At 43.7% G+C, this 17,403-nt stretch overlaps 1 protein-coding gene across 5 annotated transcripts; it reads right to left on the bottom strand.

The window, feature by feature from the left end:
- Nucleotides 1–32: 32 nt before the first annotated feature.
- LOC121574991 (protein kinase C-binding protein 1) lies at nt 33–17,184 on the bottom strand. 5 transcript variants are annotated; one of them, XM_041887718.2, is made up of 21 exons: nt 17,064–17,184; nt 10,001–10,071; nt 9,504–9,655; nt 8,374–8,595; nt 8,014–8,127; nt 6,834–6,899; nt 6,376–6,468; nt 6,191–6,278; nt 6,045–6,100; nt 5,884–5,961; nt 5,633–5,748; nt 4,811–5,322; nt 4,424–4,567; nt 4,062–4,217; nt 3,410–3,943; nt 2,806–3,306; nt 2,465–2,664; nt 2,054–2,134; nt 1,866–1,944; nt 1,465–1,704; nt 33–1,337 (listed from the first exon to the last, which is right to left on the bottom strand). In XM_041887718.2, the coding sequence occupies exons 1-21, from the start codon at nt 17,075–17,077 to the stop codon at nt 1,165–1,167; spliced, it is 3,690 nt and encodes a 1,229-aa protein (XP_041743652.2). In that variant the 5' UTR covers nt 17,078–17,184; the 3' UTR covers nt 33–1,164. The 5 variants fall into 5 exon arrangements, with proteins under 5 accessions (XP_041743652.2, XP_041743654.2, XP_041743653.2 ...); XM_041887720.2 differs by having other exon boundaries at nt 17,144–17,166; XM_041887719.2 differs by lacking the exon at nt 17,064–17,184 and adding an exon at nt 14,272–14,295.
- Between the last annotated feature and the right edge of the window lie 219 nt (nt 17,185–17,403).

The following is a 17,403-nucleotide window of genomic DNA, read 5'->3' on the forward strand; positions in this document are numbered from 1 at the left end:
GATATAATAATAATGGTATTTTGTCAAGGTCAAACAGTTTCAGAACATACTTTATTTACAGAATGTAAACAAACAAGACATTAAATACAACAGAGTTAATTTAGTCTCTTCTCTATACAGGGAGGAATTATTCCATTACAGTAGATTGTAGGGAAATAGTTTGTGAAAATCAAATGGCATTTCCATTTGCTCTCAGATGAGTGGATGTGTAGTAGAGCGCTCAAACCGGACATACAAAGACTTGTTCGCTGTAGTCTATCATTTTCAACCAGATACATTTACGTTTTTGAATCATGTGGCAGACGCATTGAAAAATGTAACAGCCTTCAAAATGTTGTCGTGTATTCTGTTACCTCTCAAAAACTAGGCCTGTGTTTGCCATAAATATGGTTTATTTTTCAGTGACAACATGCAGAAATAGGAATCAGGACAAATGGCGGTTGCATTATGATGAACACGAGTCCCAAGGGAGGAAAGAAAAACATTCCGAAATGGAAAAGCCTCATAACTATCTTTAAACCATATCTTAATTCAACAGGCAGTGCATTGTACATTATCTCTGCAATAAACTGTAGGCAACATTCTGGTATAAATAATAAATAAATTAACATACACAATTGTAGAAAAAAATAAATTAACCGACATTTGTGTCAACACTCATCTGAAGCCATGTTCCATTCTTGTCCGTTCACATTGAGTTTGGTCATGTGGGCGATCATTGACCAAACTGTCCAGTACCAAAACGTATTATGCACTCCCAATAAATGTTTATTAATATTACAGATAATAGATACACTTTCTGAAACTTTCTATACAGCTTACTCACACACCCACTCCTGAAATTTAGCCATGAACAGCTGCTTCTCTATGAGTTTGCTAAGGGAGTGTAATGTAATGTGACAGTGATTGCGAGAACAGGTGGCGCCGTCTTGTGGTTACTTGTCCTATAGTACATTGGACATTCATCTCCTGGACATTCAAGTAAATATACTTGAGATGGAGAAGGATGATTGTAGCTTTTCGGGAAAAATGTAATTCTGGTCATTAACCAAAAATAAAGCCTTTGGATTACTCCAGAACAGCAGCTTGAAAAGAGAAAGTGTCGATAGTTTTATGTTACAGGTTGAAGTGCAATAACTCAATGGTTGGGACAAGGGCTCAGTGTTAGGAAAGACTAACAGTGACATTGTCCTTGCTTTTCTCCACGTTAGAGTCTTTGTCTGTGGGGGCAGATGCTGTCATTCCTCTGGGAGAAGTTTGACCACTGGACTGTCCTGAGGCTTTGTTTGGGCCGTCTGCCGTGGACCCCGACTCAGGCTCTTGCTGTGAGGCTGTCGCTACAAAAGAGAACAGAAATATATAACTATACAATTGTAAGAAAATTGATACCTGTAGTCAGATGGATTCAATGTTCTTTAACTAATATAAATTCAGCTTTGAATATGGCTGGTGTGTGTGCGTTACCTGATTGTGTGCAGGACTTCATATGTTCTGGCCAATGGGCTTGCTGGCAGGGGTAGTCACAGTAGCTGGTGTTCCAGCAGCAGTAGAATATGGCCTCCTTCTTGCAGTTGGCACACCATTGCTTCTTCTTGGTCTCATCTACCACCTGTTGTTTCTCCACCTCCATCTGCTTCTTCACCTCCGCCATCAATCGCTCCCTCTCCTGCTCCAGACTTTGCCTCATCTCCGCCATGGTTAACTCTGCACATGCACACACAGAGAATACCATAACCTTCTCCGTAGAATAATGCCATTACTTCTCCTTAGTCAATGACATCCATTGTTATACTGAGAGACAGTCCTTGACCCAGATTTATCTGGGTCATCTGCAGTTGAAGCTAGAGTAATGCAAAGGTCCTTACCTAGATTGTGCTTCATTTCTGACAGCTCCTGCTGATGAAGCCACTGCAGTTTTTCTATTTCAATTCTCAATCGTCTAATCTGTGTGGGAGAGACAAGGACATACACTCAGACTCCCCAGAGTCATACAGCTAGCTATTATAGGCATGGTGGTATTCAGTCCCTCTGAGGGCGACCAGCAAATACCTACCTCTGCTAATGTGTTCCCTGAAGTGCTTTTGGAAAGGTCTGTGTACAGCTCAGTCACCGTCCCTTTGATTGTATCCATTATCTGAGGAAAAAGGAGACCTGAAGCAAAACCTTTTTCAGAAGTAAGCTTTATACAATCTTTTGAATGCAGACCCATCACACTCTTTTGAGTACCCAAGAGACCAATGACTAATCATAACTTCATTAAATGCAGATGACATATAATAAAAAAAGCATATTTTGATTGGTTGAGAATCTTTATCTAACTGCCATATGTAAAGTTGTCCCCCAAAAGTGTGCATGCTTTAATAAGCCCTGCTCCAAGTCCCAAACCATAATAATATACTGATAGTGTAGTATACAGTCTTCAGCTTGTTTACTCTGGCCATCGATCCAAGCCTTGCATACTTACTTTATTAGTGTACTTGGCGATGTCAGCTGCTACATCTGCTGATGAGGTGGGGATCTGGAAGTCCCCTGCCATGGAAGAGGTGGTGGAGGGGCCACTTCCTACTCCGGGGGCTGCCATCATGGCCACAGAGGGTGGGGTACTGGTCACCAGGGTAACAGACGACGTGGACGTATTGAGCGGAGGGTCTTTCTTCTGGACAGCTAGAGTAAACAACAAGAATCAAAACTAAATCAGTGACATCACAGCGATGTTTTTTAGTCCTGCAGTTGCCCTCAAATAGTTTTTTTGCTGTGTCCATTTTCTCTGTAGTGTGCTAATTATCAACTAATACTGTGGTGTACCTTTGACAGATTGCCTGGTCTGATACCGCGTGCTTTGGGAAGGTTGCTGTGGCAATGAGGAAGAGGTTGCAGATGCTGGCGTTTGCGGCATTGTTTGTGTCTGTGGCTGGCCTATTGATGCTGCCTGCAGCTGAGGTGTATCTGGCTGCTGATTCTGTTGCTGCCGCTGCACCTTCTGCATGTGCCACTTCTGGGAGGAAGTCTGGAACTTGTTGGTGGGGTTCCACACCACCGCCCGCTGCACCACCGGGACAGTCTCCCTGGGCAGCAGAGGGCGCTGTTTCTTCACTGCTGTGGTGGCGGAGGAGGCTGTGATCGGGGCCGTCGGTAGTGTGGCATTGGAGAGGGTGGTAGGGGCGATGGTGGTGGAAGAGGCAGTAGTGAAGGACACCATGTTTAGAGGCATGGCTAGTGGAGAATGTGATAAATCTTTCACACTGGGGGTTAAGGAAGGGGCTGTGTTGTTTTGAGATGGCGTAAGGGAACTTGACAGGGCTTTACCTACAATGGAAAGAATATTAATTAATAACAGCATCGGTTTTGGTTAAACTTTTTTCTCGCTTTCATATTTTATCAACTAGTGGTAGAGAACAGGAGGACTCACCCTCTGTCTTATTGGCTGGTGGATCTTTGGTGGCGCATGAATCGTTCCTACGCCTCTTCCTGTCTCTGCCCCCCTGGTCCTCCCCCAGGTCAATCACCAGCTCCCTCTCAGAGTCTGAGTCGTCCACCAGAGAGGGCTGCCTGGCCTCCTGCTTCACCTGGTGCTTCTCTCTGGATGCCGGGGACACTGGGGCTCCTTTGGCTTTCTCTGGGGTCTCTTTGTTCGAGTCTACACCCTGCTTCTCTTTAGATGAGGATTCAGAGAGGGTAGATGGTGCCCCCGCATCCCCCATGGTTACCGTGGCAGTTGCTGGCCCCTTTGTTTTGACCTCGTTTTGGCTGGGGGGCAGGGGGTCTTTGGATCCCCTCTTGAAAGGGTCCTTCTCGCCCTTGTCATTGGCCTTTGTGTGCTGGCCCGCCTTCGGTTTGTGTTCCTCGTCGCTGGCGTCACTGTCACTCGAATCTGATTTATCAGAGTCGTCTGAGTCGCTGTGTTCCACTCCTTTATACACGTCCTCAGAGATCTCATCTATACCTGTACACAGCAGAGGGGAAATTGGGGGAAATGTATAACGTCAACGATTTTTTGGGTTGTTTTCATACAAATGGACTAACTGAAAACAAAGTAGTTGAGTGGTGCCGATATCACTCACCCAGCTGGGCCTTGCAGCTCTCAATGGTTTTGTCCAGGTTTAGCTGGAAGCGGCTCCTGATCTGTCTCTTGGGTGAGGTGAGGACTGGTGGTGCCCCCTGCTGCTGCTGTACAGTCTCACTCAACTCCTTTAGATCCATCTCGGCTTTGCTACGGTCTGAAAGGCCAGCACACAAGATCACAAACAATGTTATTGACTGGTTGAAATCAGCTCCAATCACTAGACCTAGTAGGAATGCCTCTACATATGGTTAAGGTATATGTATATGGTTTTGCTGTCATGAAGCCTTTCCCAGGTGTGCTAAACAGGTGAGCTTTGAAGATGATTGTGGTGTGACTGAGGGCAGGTGTGTGGCAGCTCACCCAGGTTGAGGTTAAGGATGCTCCCTGTGGGAGTTGCTTTCTCCTGCTTGGGGACGAGAGGCAGAGCAGGATCCTGGGAGTGGAACGGTTTAGGGCTGTCATTGGTACCAGAGGCAGGACCAGGTCGAGTGGAAGCAGGTGATGCTGTGGAGAGAGTAAGATATCTATATCTATCACAGTCATGCTCTTCTTCGGATCTTAATTTAAGAGGTAGGTTTAAAAAAAAAAACTTCTATGGCAATTGTACGTTGAAGAAATCAACATGCCCCGTGTTTACAGTGCTTGATTTATACCGAAAACCAGAGTCTAGGTCACTGTTACAGTATATTCCATATTCCCCTAGGACTTCTACTCCAGACTGTCAGAGAGGCAGTGTGCAGTACCTACCTGCGCAGTCCATGGACTCCTCCCCAGCACTGTAGTGGCTGACTGGGGCTCTAGCCTGGCCCTTGTCTGGTGTGTCCTGCTCTCCATCAGAGCCTGTGTGAGCAGAGGAGTTGGTGCTCATGGGCGAGCGGGGCATATCTGTTAGGGAGATCCTCCTGCCTGTACTCCCTACAGCTCCACTCATGCCCCCGCCCCCGCCAGACAGCATGCTCCTGGCCAAGGGCATCTTGGGAGATGCAGTCATGTCGAAGTTGAACTTGATCTTCTCCTGCTTCTCGGGCCGGACAGAGCCGGACGAGGGGTTGGCGGGATCCAGCAGCATTTGGTACTGGTTGTCAGGGGTGTAGGGTGTCCGGAAGGGGGCGTAGTTGAACACTCCAAACTTCTTCCTCATGTTCTCCACGTAGACCTCCATCTCCTGCATGGCACTGTTGAAGATGCTCTTAGTCTTCTTCACAGAGAAGGGAATCTCCCTGGACATGAGGTAGCAGTTGTTTAAGGGGACCCACGCCCTGGAAGGTGAAGAAACATAATACAACTCAACAGCTGGATAGAGACGAAGGATAGAGACGGAGGATAGAGACGGAGGATAGAGACAGAGGATAGAGACAGAGGATAGAGACAGAGGATAGAGACAGAGGATAGAGACAGAGGATAGAGACAGAGGATAGAGACGGAGGATAGAGACGGAGGATAGAGACGGAGGATAGAGACGGAGGATAGAGACGGAGGATAGAGACGGAGGATAGAGACAGAGAGCTGTGAAATACCAAATGTACTGATGAGTATAAGTGACATAGTTAAGTACCAAAGGGGAATTACCTGTCGTGTTGCCCGAAGAAACGAGCATCCACCTGCCCGTCTTTGTCCCGCAGTGCTTTGGCAGGCCAGAATGGAAACCCCTTCAGCTTGGCCCACACCAGAGGGTGAGGATTACTCTGAGCAAAGGAAACAGGAAGACTAGTTATCATACAGAGGCCATTATACAGATCACATTCAGTATACACAAGGTACTACAATTAAAATGTATGACTCGTTTAGCACAAGCTTTGATTTTAAGTAACTGAACTCACGCATGGCTCACAGAACCAGTTGTCTCTCTTTTGGCAAGCTGATAGATAGCACTCCGGACAGACCTCAATCTCATTCATCTAAAATAGAAGAATCATTGTACGTGTAAGAAGAGTCTCTTCTGAAGGCCTGAAAGAATCTTTGACTGCATACCCATACTGACCTCATGTTCACAGATTTTCACTATGACTTTAGCTGTGGCAGTGAGCTTATGATTGCCTAAAATAAGAAGGTCACAGTGAGTAATCATTACAAACCAGTTTTTGATAACCAGTAAAAATCCATTGCAATCAAAACAAGGACACCGACCTCCATTATAAATTATGCAGTTGTGTAAAATCCATTTCACATCTGCCAAGAAAGCTTCAGTACAGCCATACATTTTCTTTTTTGTATTCTGGAAAAATAAAATAGAAAAGGTCAGTGATCAACAACTGGTGAGGTTTGGTATTGTAGTTCTAACCCCAAAGAAGGAAGGACATCACATTTCTAACCTTCTCTAATGTACAGAGGTCCATGGCGTGAAATATATACTCTGCGTAGTCCGGATGCTGTTCCAGAGATACTGGTTTCTGGAAAGGTTCCGTCTGGAGAAGAGACAAAATAAACGTGCACAGTGAATTAACCTTCATATTCCAATTCCAAATTGGCCTCACTTAGGCCAAATCCTAACTTGAGACACACTCATAGCTAAAACTTTAATGTAAATATATAATTGCAATCAATTCAAGATTTAGGTTAAGATTTCAATTGCTTGAAATCGCATCTCAATTTAGGATTCAGCCTTCACTGCATGACCTCCACCACCACAACACACACACACTCTACCACCCCAGGACAGACAATAGCAACTAAAAACAGACAAACAAAACAAAAATAACACTCCAAACAGGAGGAAAATAACAGGGGGGAAATATGATTAGGTCTTTTTTTAGTGTGTTTGTTTGATTACCCAATTAAAAGCCTTTCTCTGCGTGGCGCCTGCATGGGGGGAGTGAGATGACGAGCGTGGTTGGTCCTGAAAAAGAGTAAGAGGGGCAACTGTATCCTCACTACACCACCGCTTTACAAACTGGACCCTTGGTTCAATGGTTCCTTTCCTCTTTATGCCATTGTAGAGGAGAGGACTGGCTAAAACAGGCTTGGGTGGTTTAGTGTTGTTAGAGCACCCTTACTTATGGCTTACCATTTTGTAACCAGAACACCAAAGGATACTTCAGACTTTGAGTACAGTAAATAAGTTCCCAGTGTATTGGGGAAGGAGCAATGGACCTCATCAATGATGGACACAAAACCATGAGAAAGCATTGAGCGGTCTTAAAAATCAGACCATATAAACAAGCACACGACCATTCCATTGAGTTCTGTTCACTCACATTGGAATTACACAAAACATTAGGAACTCCTACCTAATATTGAGTTGCACCCCCTTTGCCCTCAGAACAGCCTCAATTCATCAGGGCATGGACTACAAGGTGTTCCACGGGGATGCTGGCCCATTTTGACCCCAATGCTCCCCACAGTTGTGTCAAGTTGGCTGGATGCCCTTTGGTGGTGGACAATTTTTTATAAACACGGGAAAGTGTTGAGCGTGAAAAACCCAGCAGCATTGCAATTCTTGACACTCAAACCATTGCGCCTGGCACCTACTACCATACCCTGTTCAAAAGCACTTACATCTTTTGTCTTGGCCATTCACCCTCAGAATGGCACACAAACAATCCATGTCTCAATTGTCTCAAGGCTTAAAAATCCTTCTTTAACCTGTCTCCTCCCCTTCATCTACACTGAAGTGGATATTATTTAACAGGTGACATCAATAAGGGATCCTAACTTTCACCTGGATTCACCTGGTCAGTCTATGTCATTGAAAGATGTTCCTAATGTTTTGTACATTCAGTGTTTATGATTTTTACTAACACTGATCTCTCTATTCTTCAACAGTTCTATATCTACTGTCAAAACAATTAGTCAATAACAACAGTTAGAAAAGGTAGAAATAAGTAGTTATTCCATGACAATGAGGGGAGGGTGAAAGCAGAAGCACAAGCCTTTGGAATATGTACCCTATATACAGTTGATTTAGAATGTTACTGATCAGTCAGTTGGAGGAGGGAGGTCAGTGCACTTACACCTGGCTGTTTCATCTTCTGGAGTGCAAACTTTAGCAGGTATGACAGCTGGTCTATTGTTAGCATCGTCATTGCTTTACTCTGAGTCTCTATGCACTCTGCAACTGTTATTTTCTGAAAGAAAAGAGGTAGATATTTTGTTAGCAAGATGTATATTGCCATTTCAAAGGATATTCCCAGTATCAAGCCTCATTTTACTACCATGACCACATCTTATACCAACATGATCAGAATTTCTTGTAACTCCATAAAATATGGATGTCTGTCATCATAGTCCGGCCTCAACCCCCAGCATTTTAAAGTTCTAAAGTTGTCTTCCTGGTAGACAACTGCTTTTCGGTCCCACCCACAAGCGAGTACCTCACACTCAGGGCAGAACCAGTCACCCTCGGGCTCTGCGGGTAGTTTGAGGCACTTGGCGTGGTACACCCTCGGGCAGAGCTCACAGCAGAGCACCTGGCCCTCGCGGTGGCACAGCCAGCAGTAGAAGTCATTCCTGCCGTCCTGCGGCACAACATCAACAGGGTCTGTGGTGAGTGTTGGCTGCTTCACATAGTAAAAGGGACCATGTCTTAGTTCTGACTGAAATGCAGGCAAGAGAAAGAGAATGTAGGGGGTTTCAAAATCAGGTGTGAGATTACATGAGCAGCACAGCAGACATGAAAAAAATAAAAACAAAACAATAAAAAAATATGGTTTCTAAAAAGACAATCTACATTTACATTTTAGTCATTTAGCAGACGCTCTTATCCAGAGCGACTTACAGTTAGTAAGTGCATACATTTTCTATACATAATCTACATAGTAACTGTCCAAAACACAGACTGCTTAGAACCCTGTGTTGCAACATAAGGCATTAAAACATTGATTAATTGACCGTACCTGGTATCAGACTGGAAGAGAATCATTACTGTAGATTACATTACAAATTCCCCTTCAAAAGGTCAAGACAGTGAAAAGGATCAGTTTGAGAAACTAGCCTTTAGTATCACTTACTGATTGGATCTGAAAAGCAGTCTGTGTTTTGATCCACACCTGTTACTTTTTTGCATTGAGACAAGCGTTGATCCATGGCTTATAAGCCAAGGTTGCTATTGTAATTGACCATTTATAAAGCTGATAAAAGTGCTAATCATTAATAGTCTCAGTGTGTGAGCAACGGCCGAAGCATCACCAATCACTTGATTTTAGTAGGCAAAATTAGTAAAACAAGCATGCAAACACATTAATGAAACAATTATTTAGATAATCTTTTTACATAGTATTAGGACATATAGGCTTACTGTAGCACTATAAGAAAAGATAAACCCCTGGTGTCACAAACATCAAATAGTCCCCTGGCATACCAAAAGACTCAATTGGAACAGAAAATGTTATACATAGGTTTTTTAGTAGGATATATTTCAGTGTAACAGAAACCTAGCAGCTTCTGAAAGCGCAACAGTGTGAGCACAGAGGAGCAGGGAGGGGAGTGGAAGGGGAGGTCGCACCTGGTCTTTACTGCTGCTGACCGCTCCTGGTTTCTTCTTCTTTTTGACCGGGCTGGGGGAAGTCTCAGCCGGGGAGTGACCATTAGATGAGTGAGGGGGGCTGGACACCTTGCGTTTCTGGGCCGCCCGCTCTACTGACCCAGGGTCTGAAACTGTAGGGAGGGGTCAAAGGTCAGGCAAACCAACATGACAGATGTATTATTTCCCAGAAGAAGGTGCATGTACTGGCCATAGAACAGTAGATGTTCATTGTTTTCATACAGTACAGCAGATAAAAACAAGTTACCATAGTGATAAGACATGACAGCGATATGAACAGAAGCAGCACATTAGCCTCCATCTTGTGTGATTCAGCTCTGTACCAAACACACACATACAGTAGCCTACACTCAAAATGGGAGCAATAAAATAAAGCCTTTCACCACCACCACATACTGCCCGCAGGCATAGGCTTAAATAGGTGATAGTACAGCTCAGCTTTCAGTGTTTTTTCTCACCTTTGGATCGTGTAGAGATCTCCATCCCCTCTACTGTATCCGACTCAGTCTTCACCTCCTCCTCAGCCAAACTGGCAGAGAAAAGAGATGCACTATCAATGCCCTGTTATGACAACACCTACAGAAAAAGACTCCCAACATATATCATTTCATCCAATGCCTTTTTTACAGTTTGACTCTCAATATGTTTACACCAGACATTGCTTCATCCACAGTATGTTCAGTATGCACGTGGTTTCGCAACACCATCTACTAAGTAACAATCATAAATCACACTGTATAAAAGCATCTGCTGAAATACTTGTGTGTAAATGTAAAACCAAGGTCTCACAAATCTTATTTGTGTGGATCTAGTATCATTTTCAGAGGAAAGACAATCCCGTCTGGCTGTAAAGGTCTGCTTCAACACTGACTCACACTCTCAGTCTCACTACAATGGGGTTATTCTTAGAGTGAGAGTACATTTGGCCCGGAGGCAAACTCTGTCTAAACCAATCCTGACTGGACACAGACACACACTGTTCGCTTTGGTGCAGAGGTATCATAAATCTACAGGCTATGGCCAGCAAGAGTCCCTCTCTTATTGGGAGATGGAAAATGTCTAGTAAAGCAGTTAAGAGTTCCAGAGTGTGAAACTGACAGAATGTGATTAGTCTAGAAGGTCACCAATCATCCGTCAGTGCCTCAGAACAATGTCCCAGGGATTAGATTTGCTTTTCTAATGCTTTTCATACATTGCTTTTCATACATTTCATAACATGGGGTTGAATCCTATCTACACATGAACTCAAACCCATAAATCATGAATTGATGTCAAAAGGGGATTTCTCAAATGGACAAATTACACACAGAGACACATCTTATCTACTGGAAATGACTGGGCATGGATGTTATGTAACTAACTGTTATGTAACTAACAGCTAAATGTGTTCTAGTTTCAAACTCAACATGTAGTCATTCCATATGATTTCAATCACTTTCTTATTGCACCCCTTTTGATTTGAACGAAACCTTCCATACATCTTTGCCCATGGTAGAAAGGTACTTTTTGAACCTGAACACCAAAACATTCAGGAGAAAGAGGTGCTCAAAGTTTTCCCATTTTGCATACCCCACCATACCATGAGACATCCATGTCTTCACTGAAAAAGATAAAGGGTTGAGTTTGATATAATTTGAAAGCTTACAAACAGGGTTGTGAAACTGTTTTATGATTTATTGAAAGAAATTGATTAAAATGTTTTTAATAAAAACAGTCATTTTTTCAGCAATTACCAAAAAATGCGTAAACGGATGTTTTTCTTGTTTATATACACTATATATGCAAAAGTATGTGGACACCCCTTCAAATTAGTGGATTCAGCTATTTCAGCCACACCCGTTGTTGACAGGTGTATAAAATCGAGCACACCGCCATGCAATCTCCATAGACAAACATTGGCAGTGGAATGGCCTTACTGAAGAGCTCAGTGACTTTCAACCGTCATAGGATGCCACCTTTCCAACAAGACACAGCCCTTCTGAAATTAGCCCACTCAACTACCTCATCCCCATATTGTTATTTATTTTGCTCATTTGCACCCCAGTATCTCTATTTGCACATCATCTCTTGCACATCTATCATTCCAGTGTTAATACTAATTGTAATTATTTTGCACTATGGCCTATTTATTACCTTACCTCCATAACTTGCTACATTTGCACACACTGTATATATATTTTCTGTGGTATTTTTGACTTTATGTTTTGTTTTACCCCATATCTAACTCTGTGTTGTTGTTTTTATCGCACTGCTTTGCTTTATCTTGGCCAGGTCGCAGTTGTAAATGAGAACTTGTTCTCAACTGGCTTACCTGGTTAAATAAAGGTTAAATAATAAAAAATTACAAAATCAGTTTGTCAAATTTCTGCCCTGCTAGAGCTGCCCCGGTCAACTGTAAGTGCTGTTATTGTGAAGTGGAAACGTCTAGGAGCAACAACAGCTCAGCCGCAAAGTGGTAGGCCACACAAGCTCACAGAACGGGACGGCCAAGTGCTGAAGCGTGTAGCGCGTAGAAATCAACACTCACCAGTTCCAAACTGCCTCTGAAAGCATCAGCACAAGAACTGTTCGTCGGGAGCTTCATGAAATGGGTTTCCATGGCCGAGCAACCGCACACAAGCCTAAGATCACACCATGCGCAATGCCAAGCGTCGGCTGGAGTGGTGTAAAGCAAACCGCCATTGGACTGGAGCAGTGGAAAAGCATTCTCTGGAGTGATTAATCAAGTTTCACCATCTGGCAATCCGACGGACGAATCGGTTTGGCAGATGCCAGGAGAATGCTACCTGCCCAAATGCATAGTGCCAACTTTAAAGTTTGGTGGAGGAGGAATAATGGTCTAGGGCTGTTTTTCATGGTTCGGGCTAGGCCCCTTAGTTCCAATGAAGGGAAATCTTAACCCTACAGCATACAATTACATTCTAGACGATTCTGTGCTTCCAACTTTGTGGCAACAGTTTGGGGAAGGCCCTTTCCTGTTTCAGCATGACAATTCCCGTGCACAAAGTGAGGACCATACAGAAATGGTTTGTCGAGATCGGTGTGGAAGAACTTGACTGGCCTGCACAGAGCCCTGATCTCCACCCCATCGAACACCTTTGTGATGAATTGGAACACCGACTGCGAGCCAGGCCTAATCGCCCAACATCAGTGCCCGACCTCACTAATGCTTGTGGCTAAATGGAAGCAAGTCTCCACAGCAATGTTCCAACATCTAGTGGAAAGCCTTCACAGAAGAGTGGAGGCTGTTATAGCAGCAAAGGGGGGACCAACTCCATATTAATGCCCATGATTTTGGAATGAGATGTTTGACGATCAGGTGTCCACATACACTACATTACCAAACGTATGTTGTAGCTCAGACCCTATTTTACATAATCTGAGGTGTTTGTGTTGTAGAGATAATAGAATAGACATTCAAGTTGACATTCGACAATGGGTGGACCAGAGGCCATCTTTCTAGTAGTAATTGGAAGTTAGTTTCAATTCAATTTAAATGTAAATGGCGTACCACCTAGATTGCAGGGGTCTGTAGGGATAGATCCACAATTTCTATGGTTGAAATGACACCCACCCTGCATTCAAGAAAATGCTGCGTCTCAACCAATGGCGGGCACAACACAAACACTTCAGATGATGTAAAATAGGGTTTAAGATACATTTTCGAAAATGACAAAAATCTGAGTTGATGCCTTTTTAGATAAATTACGTTAAAGCTTAAAAAATGACAATTGTTTAAACACATTTTTTTCAAGAAATCATAGAATAGTTTGACAAACCTGTTGGTAATCTTAAAATGATATCAAACTCAACCGTTCCCATCACACATGAATCCTGAGCCCACAACCATTGGGCCCCAAGACCTACTGAGACATCAAAGGCTGAACTGAGGCCAGGGGCAATGGAGAACCATCAGCTCTACAACTGCATGGTGACTACAATGCCATGGTCATTACCCTCTAAAATGAGACTACCCCAGTCTCATGCACTTTATATCCCCCAAGAGAGAAGCAACTCAAACATTCCTGTTTCATTGTCTTGAACAAACACAGTCCCAGCCTTATGCATACACATCATTTAAATGCACACTTCCTTGAATAAAAAAAAAAAGGTACTTTTTGGGAATGCCACTACTTAATAAGAAAACTGTCAAACAGGTTTTATGCAGTATCAGCTCAAAATGAACATCCTTGTTTTTTCAGACAACAATGTGTCGATCCCCTTGTTTCAGAAATTGTTTTTTACGCCACGGCACAAGCTACTGTCTCACAGCTCAGATAGGTTCCATTTCACCAGCTTTTTATTTAGCTCTTGGAGAGAGCAGCATAATTAGAATGCGAGAGTGCCAGATACAAAGATAGCAGCTCCCTGTTAGAGAAGCATATGTAGTCCCTTTTCCACCATTTCTTTATCACCCCTCTCTGTCTCTCTCTTCTCCATGTTGGGGGCAGAAAATGACAGACAGAGCACTGGCTTTACTGGCCTCCACCTCTGATAAAGGCTTTCAGCACAGACAGAGAGTCTGCCTCAGCAACATCCCCTCCTCCTCCGGTCAGATGAGCAGAGTGAAAGAGACAGTGAAAACACACTAAACCAATGCCTACAACACCCTTCTTGTAGATAAAACATTTCAGAAAATACATAATTTTCATTAATATAGTGATATAATCCCTCCCACACCCTCTCTGACAGAACACCCATGCTTCAATGTAGGAAATTGACAGCATACCTTTTTTTTCTCTATACGCACAGAATACAGATTCTTCAGCCTTTAAAAAAGAAAAAATGCTTTTATTTTTTATTAGTGAGGCCGGTGGGGGATGAGACAAAGATTGGTGCTGAATTTTCCAGAAGGGCCTTGCTCTCCCTGCTGCTCTCTCTGCGATTGTCAATCTTTAACCTCAGCTGTGGACTGCCGATTGGTTTGAGCGCCACACGGAGGTGCCTGATTGGGCGCCTGGCTCAGTGTGCCACACTGGCTCTCTTCTCCCCTATCTCCTCAGACACAGTGCTGCAATGCAGAGAGGATTTCTCCTCACTATCACAAAACCCCTGGAATCAAGTCCCTCAATCCCATATAGTCCTCACTGGCTGTGTGCATTTTCTAAAACATGGGGGATGCAGTTACACAGGCAGAGAGGGAGCGTATCAGATTCCCTCCCTCTCCCTCCACAGCTCTGAGGCAGTGTGTGTGGCGTCCATTTTGAAGACATTCCCTCCTTGCCTGCCTGCTGAGCACACTGCGCACACACGGCTCCAGCCGAGGCGAGCTGCTGTAGAGATCACACACAGCTTACCAGTAGACCGGCTCACAGGAATGCAGGAAGGGCCTTACACTGAGCACAAAGACAGGGCTGAAAAGCAGGCCTCAGAATCAAAATGGACGGCTGTGGTTAAGACTGGAGAACATGCTGCCAACACCCTTTTCCCAGTCCAACACTTTCCTACTGGCTTTACTTCTGGACCTTTACAATGTGTCTATACTTGTAACCAACAGTGGTATTGCTATTACTTACTTTATTCTGCCAGTGCCACTTTGAACCATAATCTTGATTTGTTGTTAAATAAATACTAATGCTGCCATTAAAAAGATTGATTGACAAAAACAATGATGGTTTAACATGGAGAACAAATCTGAATGACATGAAGATCGTTAGAAAAGGTCAGACTACTCAGGTGTGGTGAATAATTAATCAAATGTGCCAGCATGAATTGGTTTTCTTGTTTGAACCATTAGTGTAAAGCAGAGTCAGTTGTAGCTCTAGAAAACCCTTCAGCTCGCCCACAGCCGGCCATGTGAACTACAATTCTGACGCCGTATTACAAACATCAATAATCATCGCTTGTTAAGCGGTTTTCGAAACGTATGGCCCTTATCTTTCATTTCAGCGATAAAGAATATTTCAAATAAAAAAGATACACTAACGTTAGCAGATTTGCACAGATCCATACACTGTGTGTGCCTCCAGTTTACGAACTACACTTCCTCCCCAGTTACGCTTACAAACAGGTGCACGCTAGATAGCTATTTAGCACAGGTGGTCACCTTTGTCTTCCGTCGGACTTCCTTAAACAAGCGCTGTAACGTGGCGATATGGCCATGTGGGAACACTAATAAAAGGTGTGTAGTAATTTAACCTTTTGTGTTTAGTAAAGTTTTTCTCGCTGATATGAAATATATGTTCCTTATGTTTCCAAAACCATACCGCAAGCGATTAGTGCTAACTTTTACAGCAAGCGGCAGGGTTCTTAACAAAAGTCCCCAGAGAAGAAGATACCTTCATCAATGGGTGCTAAAGGTAGTTAGTGTCTATGAATGGGCTAAGTCGGTGGCAGCACCTCAAATCCTCATGCCAGACAGGAATGAAAAGATTAAGGGCATTACCAAAGACCATTCACAAAAAGGCACTGGATGAAAAGGTTTGCTCTCCAGTCAATTCATTAAGAACCATTGTAGGGTAAAAAGTAATGTGCTTTGACTCTGTGAATTTGAGGCAATTGGCGTTACATGCCAGACATTCAGGAATAATATGATAGTTTACATTGTTGTTGACAAAACATCTGCCGACATACAGCATTCGTCTATGTGTGCGAATTCTATGAGTTCCACTACAGAATTAAAGATTCTTATATCCTTCTTGGGACAATTATATTTTTCTGGCCAAGGCTGTCTGAAACAGCCCTGCTTTCCTTCGTCAGGCTTCACATGCAAACACCCAGAGTGCCTAGAGCCATTGCACAGAAAGGGGAAGCTCTCTGAAATGGCTGCCACTCCACAGCAAAGAGAAAGCTGTGAACTGAAAGACCATTAGGAAGATTTTCTAGTTGTTCAATACATTTTTTTTGTTTAAACCCAGATAAACCTTGTTCAACAACTCAACATGCTAAAAGAAGAATGCGAGATCTACCCGTAGGTATAAACAGTAGTCTGGAAAAACACTGAGAATATGAGAATATGCCTTTTGAATAGTTGATCTTGTTTGTCCTCAAAGATTGCTTTCCTGCTTAAAAGGGCATACAATCAAAAGCAGTGCCCTGCTCTAATACCACTGAGGCCTAAATCATTTTTGCTGTGCGGTCATTGCTGAGCTGTCTCTTTACCATCTGTTAAATCCACTGGGATCCCCTCTTGAACGTTACAGCTCTCACCTCCCCACACCTTCCATTTTGATTGTACAGGCCTGTGACACAGTCATAAACCCTTACAACCCGACAGCCAAGCCAAACTGATCAATCCTGTTCCTTATTCCAACAGGGATATATTCCTCTTGCCATGCTATATTCTGTAAAAAGGTAGTAAGACAGGCTGACCCCCTATGTGATCAGAGAGACATAACCAGCAGAGGCAGCCTGCTGTGCTGTACTCTGCTCTCCTGCCAGGCTCCACTACTGTGCTGTGGGGACTAGCAGGCTCTCTTCCCCCTCTCTCCCTGAGACAAACCTGTATTCCCGAGGCACAGAACATACACAGTAGCTGGTAGCTTATTAAAGAGGAAGTGAAATAATGAAAATCAAGCTTACCTCTGTGGATGCATGGCTAACAAACTCAGTGTGTTATGTCAATGCTTATTAAAACATGGAGGACAGCCCTCTGTCCTCACCCTGCTCAGAGCACAGCCACGGCTCTCCAGGCTGGCCGATCGGCTGCTAGGATAGAAACCAAGCTGTGAGTGGCCTGCTCGCACTGGCAGGATGTAAGACTGCAGCTGATTGGCTGGGGCATTTCCTGGCTGCTAATCTTTTGTTCTGCACAGGCAGGCAGGAGAAGCGCTGTGGACCTACCAGAGAAACAAGGCCCAAATCACAAAATAAACAATTTCACAGCACAGAACATCCAATAAAACCACATGGTGCTGTAATC

The sequence above is a fragment of the Coregonus clupeaformis genome, chromosome 10, assembly GCF_020615455.1.
Source record: "Coregonus clupeaformis isolate EN_2021a chromosome 10, ASM2061545v1, whole genome shotgun sequence".
In the NCBI taxonomy this organism is placed as follows: Eukaryota; Metazoa; Chordata; class Actinopteri; order Salmoniformes; family Salmonidae; genus Coregonus; species Coregonus clupeaformis.

Bases quoted from the DNA above. Each gene is read 5' to 3' on its own strand.
- LOC121574991 (XM_041887718.2), bottom strand. The intron at 8,596-9,503 runs GTGCGACCTCCC...CCTGCATTTCAG, and splicing joins TCAGCAGCAGTAAAGACCAG to TCAGAACTAAGACATGGTCC. The intron at 1,945-2,053 runs GTAGGTATTTGC...TCTCCCACACAG, and splicing joins CAGGGAACACATTAGCAGAG to ATTAGACGATTGAGAATTGA.